The sequence below is a fragment of the Tupaia chinensis genome, unplaced genomic scaffold, assembly GCF_000334495.1.
Source record: "Tupaia chinensis unplaced genomic scaffold, TupChi_1.0 Scaffold000361_1, whole genome shotgun sequence".
Classification (NCBI taxonomy): Eukaryota; Metazoa; Chordata; class Mammalia; order Scandentia; family Tupaiidae; genus Tupaia; species Tupaia belangeri.
This window is the reverse complement of record NW_006159857.1, coordinates 189,671-200,232: the sequence shown is the minus strand read 5'-3', so window position 1 is coordinate 200,232 and position 10,562 is coordinate 189,671. Positions and strand designations below refer to the sequence as shown.

At 42.1% G+C, this 10,562-nt stretch overlaps 1 protein-coding gene across 3 annotated transcripts in view; it reads right to left on the bottom strand.

Moving 5' to 3' along the window:
* The window catches only part of MOB4 (MOB family member 4, phocein), a 64,703-nt gene that overhangs the window by 30,422 nt on the left and 23,719 nt on the right, over positions 1-10,562 (bottom strand). For 2 of the 3 annotated variants that reach the window (XM_006152973.3, XM_006152972.3), the window contains one exon: positions 6,088-6,150. The exons of the other annotated variant lie outside the window; for it this stretch is intronic. In XM_006152973.3, coding sequence (XP_006153035.1) covers positions 6,088-6,150 — 63 coding nt within the window. The remainder of the gene's footprint in view (positions 1-6,087; positions 6,151-10,562) is intronic. 3 annotated transcript variants of the gene reach the window in all.

Below are 10,562 nucleotides of genomic sequence, written 5' to 3'. Positions count from 1 at the left end.
GGTATGTCGACAGGTCCTATTTGGGGGAGCCGCCCCTCTCTATCTCTGTGTCTCTGTCTCTCTTTCTCATGGAAGAAATAAAAGAAACTTTAGAAAGGAGCCAGCCACTGGGGTGGTGGTGAAGGCAGCTGGTTCACACGGCCAACTGTATGGTGGGAGTCCTCGACTTGGTGATTGAAAATACACTGGGCAGGGACCAGCAAGTGGCATGGTGGTTAAGGGGCTGGACACTCCCATATGGCTGACCACAGTTCAAGTCCTGGACCTGGTGGCTTGCTTTCTCACTTCCCCTCTTTCTCTCTCTCTCTGTGTGTCTTTCTCTGTCAAATTAAAAAGTAAATGAATGAATAAATTAAAATAAAAAAAACCACTGGGCACATTTGTATGCATGCCCAAAAATCCCAAAAAGAGAGAGGAAGAAAAGGGACCAGGATGCAGGCTTTCCCCTGACGGGTTGTTTCTTCCACTCACATCTCCACCCCTACCCCAGGAAGCACATGTGCCCTATAACAAAAAAAAAAAAAAAAGAAAGAAAGAAAGAAAGAAAGAAAGAAAAAGAAAAACACGCCAGGCACATATGCATGCATGCCCAAAATCCTGAAAAGAGAAAGGAGGAGAAGGGATTGTGGTGTGGCCATCCCTCCTGGGTGCCTTCTCATACTTTCTCACCTCTCCCCCACCCTCCAGCAAGTACATAAATCCTATAGTAAATTTTTTAAAAAGTTCAAATAATACCTAAAAAGGTACAAAAGGGAAATAATACACCAATGAAAAGAAAAAGACTGGGGCCAGCAAGTAGTGTGGTGGTCAAGGCACTGGACTCCCACTTCGATGACTGCAATCTGAACCCTGGATCCAAGGCTTAAAAATCATGCCAGGCACGTGTGTACACGTGTCTAAACTCCAGAGAGGAAAACGGAAGAGAAGGGATTGTAGCGTGGCCATCCCCTCGGAAGGTGATTTCTCCCTTTTCCTCTCTCTCAGGAGACCCCACATACCATATGGCAAAAACCTGAAAAAAAAAAAAAAAAGAAAGAAAAAAGAAAAAGACTATCAGAATGAATAAAGAAATATGACCGGGAACCAGCAGTTAGCATAATGGCTATGTCGCTGGACTCCCACGTAGTCGACCGCGGTTCGTGTCCCGGACCCGGTGGCCTAAAACTCACACCGGGCACGTGTGCATGCGTGCCCAAGATCCCGAGAGGAGAATGGAGGAGAAGGGATTGCGGTGTGACCATCCCCTCTGGGGGGTGATTTCTCGCTTTCTGTCTCTATGTCTCTCTCTGTCTGTCTGGTGAGCGCACGTGCCCTATAGCGAAAACCCCTCCAAAAAAAAAAAAAAAAAGAAATATGACCCAACTGTATGTTGTCTATAAGAAACTTACTTCAACTATAATGACAAAGATAAGTTAAAGGAGACAAAAAGATACATTGTACAAAAACACAAATGAAAAGACTGCTTCAAGGAATGTAAGTATGCTCCAACATAAAGAAAATTCTATGTAATACTCTACATTAATATATGAAGATGGGGAGGTGGTTATGGGTGGTTAAGGCGCTGGAGTCTCGCATGGCCAACTACAGTTTGAGTCTTGCTTTCTCACCTTTTCTCTCTTTCTCTCTCTGTTGAGCAAACATGCACTATAGAAAATTAAATAATAACAATAATAAATAACATTTTTTAGAGTTTTTTTAAAGAATTATTTTATTTAACTTTATTTTTTATTTTTTTATTTTAATTTGACCAGAGAGGGAAAGAAGAGAAAGTGAGAAAGCAAACCGCCAAGTCTGGGACTCAAACCATGGTTGGCCATGTGAGGAGTCCAGACTCCTTAGCCACCATGCCACCTGTCAGCCCCTAGAGATTTCTGCTATAAGGGACATGCGCTCACAGGAGACACAGAGAGACAGAAAGCAAGAAATCATCCCCCAGGAGGGAAGACCATGTCACAATCCCTGCTCCTCCATTTTCTTCCTGGGATCTTGGGCACGCACGTGTGCACGCACACACACACAGGTGCTGGTGTGAGTTTCAAGCCTCCACGTAAGGGACTCAAACATGGTCAACAACATGGAAGTCTAGCACCTTAACCACTACGCCAACTCCTGCCCCCTAAATAAACTTAAAAAAAAAATACGCACACACACACAATCACACACACAAATATATGGGGGCCAGTAGGTGCCATGGCAGTTAAGGCACTGGACTCCTACATGGACAACCATGATTGGGTCCCAGACCTAGCAGCTTGCTTTCTCACTTTCTGTCTTTCTCTGGTGAAAGCACATGCCCTATTACAAATTAAAAAAATAATAAATTTTAAAATATATGAAGACCAAAAAATAATCACACTATCACCTCAATATAGAATACATCTGGCAAAATCCAACAACCTTTAGTGATAAAATCACATAGAAAAAAACTAAGTACAAAAGAGACCTTCCTCAGGATACTAAAAGGCATTTATAAAAACTTCAGGGGGACCAGAAAATGGCATAATGGTTACGTCGCTGGACTCCTATGTAGTCGATCATGGTTCGAGTCCCAGACTTGGCAGCTTCAAACTCACATCAGGCGTGTGTGCCTGCTTACTCAAAATCTAGAGGCGAGAATGGAGAAGGGATTATGACAAAGCCATCCCCCTGGGGGTTGATTTCTTGCTTTCTGTTTGTCTCTGTCTCTCCAGTGAGCACACACACCATATAGCAAAAATTTCTCTTTAAAAAAAAAGTTTCTGCCCAGACTTCATCCTCCTGACCCCAACTTCTAGCCAGGACAGTCCAATCACAAGTCATCTACATTTGAGCTCTGAGTGGCCCCTTTCAAGGACGAGGATAATTGAAGATTTTCTGCCCAGACTTCACCCTCCTGACCCCAACTTCTAGCCAGCCTCCACACACCAAGTTTACAGACAGGTCTAGGTGTACAGTAGCCAAAATCTGAATACGTTAAGGTCACAGTAATCCTCAATTCTCACGGATTCTGCTGTACAAAGGGAGAAAAAAATGTACTGCAGAGAGACTGCAGATCACCTTCTCCTGCATGCCTCTGAACGCTCAGATTTCACTGCAAAAATCAGGAAAAAACATATAATCCATCAGATGACCAGAACCCACACAGAGGCACAAAAAATATAAGAAGCCAAGAAAATATCTCTTCCCCATGGGAAAAGAGTAATTCCTCATCCCCCACAGATAATACAATAGAACTCGGGGAAATGTCAGATAGAGAATTTAGACTATTCATAGTGACAAAGCTAACAGAAATGCAAAAGAGAGACAATAAACTCCAGAAGATGAAGGAGAAAAGAGACGAGTTCCAGGAAGTGAGACAGTCTTGCATGATCTGAAAGAGGAAATACATACCATAAAAAAGAATCAAACAGAATTGTTAGAGATGAAGGCTCTAATACAGGAAATCAAAACCTCCCTTGAAAGTATTAAAAGCAGATTAGATCATACAGAAGATCCAATCTCAGATGTGGAAGACAGAACCTCTGACCTAGAAAAATTCACCAAAAAAACTGAGAAAATAACCCAAAAAAATGAGAAAATATAAGTAATACTAGATACCATTAAACACCCAAACATCCAGATAATCGGTATCATAGAAGGTGAAGAAACTAATAAGGGCATTGATAATTTATTCCATGAAATCCTGGAAGAAAACTTGCCAAACCTAGAGAGACATTCAAATATCCAGACCCAAGATATACAAAAGACCTCACATAGAATCAACCCAAGAAGATCTCCAAGGCACATTATAGCCAGATTGACCAAAACCACAGAGATAAGATACTAAAATTGGCAAGAGAGAAACATCAGGCTAAGACGGACCTCTCATTGGAAATAATGCAAGCAGGGAAAGAATGGGAAAAATATATTCAAAGTGTTAATTGCAACAAAGAACACTATACTCCGCATATAGGGTTTGTATGCTTGCCAGAGAGACAGAAAGTGAGAAATCACCCCCCAGGGGGATGGCCACTTCTGCAATCACTTCTCCTCTATTCTCCTCTTAGGATCTTAGGAACGCACACACATACACCCAGCATGAGTTTTCAGCCACTGAGTCTGGGACTCGAACCATGGTTGACATGGGAGTCCAGCAACTTAACGCCATCTGCTGGTCCCAGTCAAATGATTTGCCACAATGCTGCCAACACCATTCAATGAGGAAAGGACAGGCCTTTTAACCATTTATAAGTATAGCTGTACTTAACCAGCAGCTCTCCCATGTGAGTCTCTCGAATTGAGTATTGTTTTACCACTGTGCCACCATCTGGCTCCATACTCATAATCTCTCTCTTTTAAAAAAAATAAAAAAAGTTTTGCTATAGGGTACATGCACTTGTTGAAGACAGAGAAAGAGAGGAGAGAGAAAGTGAGAAAGCAGCACCCCAGGGGTTGGAGGGGGGAGTGACCATAGTGCAATCCCTTCTCCTATCAGGATTTTGGGCACACACACACACAAGCACCCATTGTTTTTCAAGCCAACAAGTCAAGGACTCAAACCATGCAGCTGGCCATGTGGGGCCTTAACCACCGTGCCACTGGTTGCCCAACAAGCTTTTTTATTTTTTTTTTTAAGTTTAATTATTTTATTCATGATGCTATGTGTGTTTGTGTGCGCATGTGTTCAAGTGAGAGAAAGGGGAACCCTTGACAGCCTCTGGTCACACTGTGATCCCCTTTCCCCAGCCCTCCAGCTCACTAAGATCTTGAGACACATGTTTTTAGGTCAGGTCAACATGGAATGTGAATCACAATCTGCCATGTGGCTTCCAACACTGCAATTCAGTACACTGTTGCCCATGCCACTGAGGCAGGATCCATTGCAATCTTTAATAATTAATTATGGAGGGCCCGGTAGGTGGCGTGGTGGTTAAGGATGCTAGACTCTCACATGGCCGACTGCAGTTCAAGTCCCGAACCTGGTGGCTTCCTGAGGGAAGGTGACAACTTTCCCTCTCTCGTTCTCTTTCACTCTGTCCCTCTCTGGAAATTAAAGTAAATAAATAAACAAAATAAAAAATAATTCTAAAAAAATAATTATAGAAAGTGTTTTTTCCAAACTCCACATTTTACTCATTATAAAACCACCATAAAAACCTCCTGAAGGGCTTTTCAAACCAAACATGCTACAGAAACCCAGCTCCTTGAGAATCACTGTTTTAATAAGCTACCTGATAGTGGCAACAACTCAAAGAGAAGCTGGGTTTTTTTTTTTTTTTTTTTTTTTTTTTTTTAATTTATTTATTTTTTTTCTTAAGTTTTACTCTGTAAAGAAAGAAAGAGAGAGAGAGAGAAGGAGAGAGGGGGGGGGGGAAGTGAAAAAACAAGCTGCCAAGTCCAGGACTCAAACCACAGTTGACCATGTGAGAGTCCAGCACCCTCAATGACCACTCTACCTGCTGCCCCAAAGAAGAATCTTAACCTCAAATACACTGGAGGAGGACAAAAGTTAAAAACTAATGATGGGGCCAGTAGTTAAGTCACTGAATTCCCTCATGGCCACCGCAGTCTGAAACTCATCCTGAGTACGTGCATGCCCAAAATCCCAAGAGAATGGAGGAGAAAGGATTGTGGCATAGCCATCTCCCCTGGGGGGTGATTCTCTCTCTCTGTTTCTCTGGCAAGTGCATGTACTTTATAGCAAAAAATCTCTCTAAAAATAAAAAACAAAACAAACAAAAAAACCTGATAACTAAAATAGAAGTGTAAAGCTTGGAATCTTGTTATTAATGGTTCAGACACCAAATGAATGCTATTATAATTTACCATTAAATTAATTATGAATTAAATTCATTGTAAAATCAATTTGGTACCTTCATCTGATATATAACAGACAAATAAGACACTGTCTAAGATGACACACACACACATACACACACGCACTAATGTATTTAGGTTTGATTATAGTTTAATATATCATTTTAAAACAAAATTAGAGTTAACTAAAGCTTTTGATAGCAGCTGAATAATTCAGTGGAATCTGGTTTGTGTCAAAAGACATGGTGAATACTTAAGTAAGTCAATAAAGTAAAATACTTAGGTTAGAGTTGCAGAAGAAATTTATATTACCTGCGGAACAGCTAGTGTACTATCCATTTCATCAAAGGATTCATCAGGCCAGTTATAGAAATCCTATAAAAATAAATTCACTGTTAAAACACACATAAAACTACAAAGCGGATGTGACGTTATTATGAGCAACTTCAGTTCTTTTTTTTTTTTTTTGAGAGGTTTATAGGGCGCGTGCGCTCGCCAGACAGGCAGAGAGAGACATAGAGACAGAAAGCAAGAAATCATCCCCCAGGGCGGAAGGTCACACCGCAATCCCTTCTCCTCCATTCTCCTCTCAGGATCTAGGGCACGCACGCACACGTGCCCGAGTTCTAAGCCACCGGGTCCAGGATGTGAACCACGGTCGACTACGTGGCAATCCAGCAACATAGTCATTACGCTAACTGCTGGTTCCCAGCAACTTCAGTTCTTAATGAAGACCCAAAGTTCAGACTTTATAATGTGATTATAATGAAATAAGCTAAGGGTATTTAAATTTAATTCAATGTTTTTATTCATTTTTTTAAAGAATTAATTTGTTATTATTTTTATTTGACCTGAGAGAAATAGAAAAAAAGGGAAAGTGAGAAAGGAAGCCACCAGGTCCGAGACTTGAACCGTGGTCAGCCACGTGGGAGTGTCCAGCGACTTAACCACCACGTCACCTGCTGGTCCCTTTATTCATTTTTTTAAAGAATTAATTTGTTATTATTTTTATTTGACCTGAGAGAAATAGAAAAAAAGGGAAAGTGAGAAAACAAGCCACCAGGTCTTGAACAGCAGTCGGCCATGTGGAAATCCAGTGCCTTAACCACCATACCACCTGGCAACCCTATTCAATGTTTTTAAATGAACACCAAGGGACCAACAAATGGAGTAATCGTTATGTTGATGGACTCCCACGTGGTCAACCACAGTTGAGTCCCAGACCAGGTGGCTTAAAACTCATACGGGGAGAGGGGGGGCCCTGACATGTGGCATGACAGTTAAGGGCACTGGATTCCCACATGGCTGATCATGGTTCAAATCCCAAAAGAAGAATGGAGGAGAAAGGACTGTGGTGTGGCCATCCCCCCTGGGGGTTGATTTCTCTCTTCCTCTGTGTTTTTCTGGCAAGTACATGTACCTTATAGAAAAAAACCTCTATCTGAAAAAAAAAAAAAAAAAAAGACAACTAAAATAGAAATGTAAAGCTTAGAATCTTGTTATCAAGAGTTCAGACACCAAATGAATGCTGTTATAATTTATCATTCGATTAATTATGAATTTACTTAATTAGTGGCTTGCTTTCTCACTTTCCCTCCCCCCCTCTCTCTTACTCTGTCCTTCTCTGGTCAAATTAAAAATAAATAAATAAAGGTAAATAAAATATTAAAAAAAAAAGAAAAAGTTTCTGTTTTAAAAAAAAACCACTCACTGGGGATCATCAGCAGATAGAATAATGTCATATCACTGGATTCCCACATAGTTGACTGAGTTTGAGTCCAAGACTTAGGAACTTAAAACTCACACCAGGTGCATGTGCATGCGTGCCCAAGATCTCAAGAGGAGAACGGAAGTGAAGGGATCACAGTGTGGCCATCCCTCCAGAGGGTGATTTCTTGCTTTCTGTCTCCTGTGGCTCTCTGGAGAGTGCACCCACCCTATAAAAAAAAAAAAAAATCTCTCTTTTAAAAAAAAGAACACCAAGATTTTATTTAATTGAATTACAAATTAAATGTTTTTCACCCACAAATTCATCAATTATGATTCCCATCGTCTTTCATGTATTACTTAATTGTAGAGATATTACTTTTCATTTATAATGGTGAAATACGTCCCAAAAAGTTACATTAAAAAAAAAAACCTCTGGGGGCTGGCAGGTGGCCTGGTGGTTAAGGGCGCTGGACTCCCACATGGCCAACCACAGTTTGGGTCCTGAATCTGGCGGCTTGCACTCTCTCTCTCCATCCCTTTCTGGTCAAATTAAATAAGTAAATACATAAATACAAACAAGTAAAATCATTCTTTTTTTTTTTTTTCGGAGAGGTTTTTGCTATAGGGCACGTGCACTCGCCAGACAGAGACAGACAGATAGATAGAAAGCGAGAAATCACCCTCCAGGGGGGATAGCCACGCCACAATCCCTCCTCCTCCATTCTCCTCTCGGGATCCTGGACATGCTCGCACACGTGCCCCGTGTGAGTTTAAGCCACCGGGTCCAGGACTCGAACCGCGGTCGACTACATGGGAGTCCAACAACATAGCCATTATGCTAACTGCTAGTCCCAGTAAGATAATTCTTAAAAAAAAAAAAAAAACAAAGACCGTCTGGGACCAGCAGTTTAGCGCAATGGCTATGTCCCAGTTGGCGTAATAGCCATGTTGCTGTACTCCCACATAGTCGACCACATTTCAAGTCCCAGACCTGGTGGTTTAAACTCACACCCAGCACATGGCGTGCATGTCCAAGATCCCAAAAGGAGAATGGAGGAGAGGGTATTGCAGTGTAGCCATCCGCACCCCACTGGGGGGTGATTTCTCGCTTTCTGTCTCTGCCTCTCTTTCTGGTGAGTGCACACACCTTATAGCAAAAACCTCCCCCCCCAAAAAAAGGGACCAGGAGTTAGCATAATGGCTGTCCTCCCATGTAGTCGACTGCGGTTTGAGTCCTGGACCTGGTGGCTTAAACTCATGCCAGGCACTTGTGTGTACGTATCCAAGATCCTGAGAGGAGAATGGAGAAGGGATTGCAGCATGGCCATCCCCCTGGGGGGTGGTTTCTCACTTTGTCTCTCTGGCGAGCACACATGCCCTATAGCAAAAACCTCTCCAAACAAAAAGACGAGCATTATAAATTATTAATTCAATTTCAAAGAGTGTTTTTAGGGGCCGGCAGGTTGTGTGGTGGTTAAGGGTGCTGGACTCTCACATGGCTGACCATGGTTTGAGTCCCAGACCTGGGGTCTTACTTTCCCCCACCCCCTCTTCTCTCTCTCCCCCTCTCTGGTCAAATTAAAATAAATAATTATTTAACTTTATTTCTCGCTTTCCCTTTCTCCCTCTTTTCCCTTTCTCTCACTTTCCCACCAAACAGAATAATTCTTAAAAAAAAAAAAAATAGTGTTTTAAATTTCTAGGTTATAATGTGACCTCCAAGTTAGTCCATGGTCTGATGGTTAAGAGAGCTGGATCCCTGGGAACAGTAGCTGGCGCAATGGCTATGTCGCTGGACTCCCATGTAGTTGGCTGCAGTTCGAGTCCCAGACCTGGTAGCTTAAACTCACACCAGGTGCATGTGTGTGCATGCCCAAGATCCCGAGAGGAGAAGGGACTGTGGCGTGGCCATCCCCCCTGGGGAGTGATTTCTCGCTTTCTGTCTCTGTCTCTCTCTGTCTTTCTGATGAGTGCACACAGCCTATAGCAGAAACCTCTCTTAAAAAACAAACAAACAAACAAAAAAAACAGTACGCCAGATCCCTGAGGCCAGCAGGTGGCATGGTGGCTGGAGTGCTGGACTTCCACATGACCAACTGCAGTTCAAGTAGCGGACATGGCAGCTTGCTTTCTTGCTTTCCCTCTTTCTGTTTCTGTCTCTCCCTGGTCAAATTAAAAAATAATAACAATAAATAAAATTAAATCAATCATTCTTTAAAAAAAAAAGAAAGAAAGAAAGAAAGAAAGAAAGAAAGCAAGCAAGCAAGCTGGATCCCACCTAGCAATCATGTGGTTTGAGTCCTAGACCTGATGGCTTGGAAAACACTCTGGGTGTGTATGTGTGCATGCCCCAACTCCTGACAGGATGAAAAAATGCGGAAGGGACTACAGTTTCACTACTCTCTATAGGTGGGTGCTTTTTCTCTCTGTTGCTCTGTCTCCCTTTGCAGAAGCACATACACACTAGCAAATAAAAATAAATAGGGCTAGCCAGTGGTGTGGTGGTTAAGGTGGGTGAATCCCACAAGGATGACTCTGCAGTTCAAGTCCCATTCCTGACAGTTTGAAACACACATGGGGTGAATGTGTGCATGCCCAAAACTGCAACAGGAAGGAAAAATGGAGAAGGAATTAATATGTGATCATCCCTCATGGAGGTGGCTTTCTCACTTTCTCTCCCTCTTTTCTCTCCCCAGTGAGCACATGTACCTCTGTCAAATAAATAAATAAATAAATAAATAAATAAAACGAATAAACACAAGATCTTCTCTCCAAAAAAAACACATAGGGCCCAGCTGTGCTGTTTCAAGAGGTCGAGCGACACTATGCCTGTACTGACCAAGAAAAAATAATTGGGGGCCAGCAGGTGGCATGGTGGTTAAGATGTTAGACTCCCATAGGGCCACAGTTTGAGTCATGAGACCATGGTTTGAGTCCTGGGCCTGGTGACTTGTTTTTTCACTTTCCCTTTCTCTCCCCCATCCCTGTCTCTCTCTAGTGAGTGCACAGGCTTTCTGGCAAATTAAAAAATAACTATTGGGTCATCAGGAAAGTCTATATATATATATATATATATA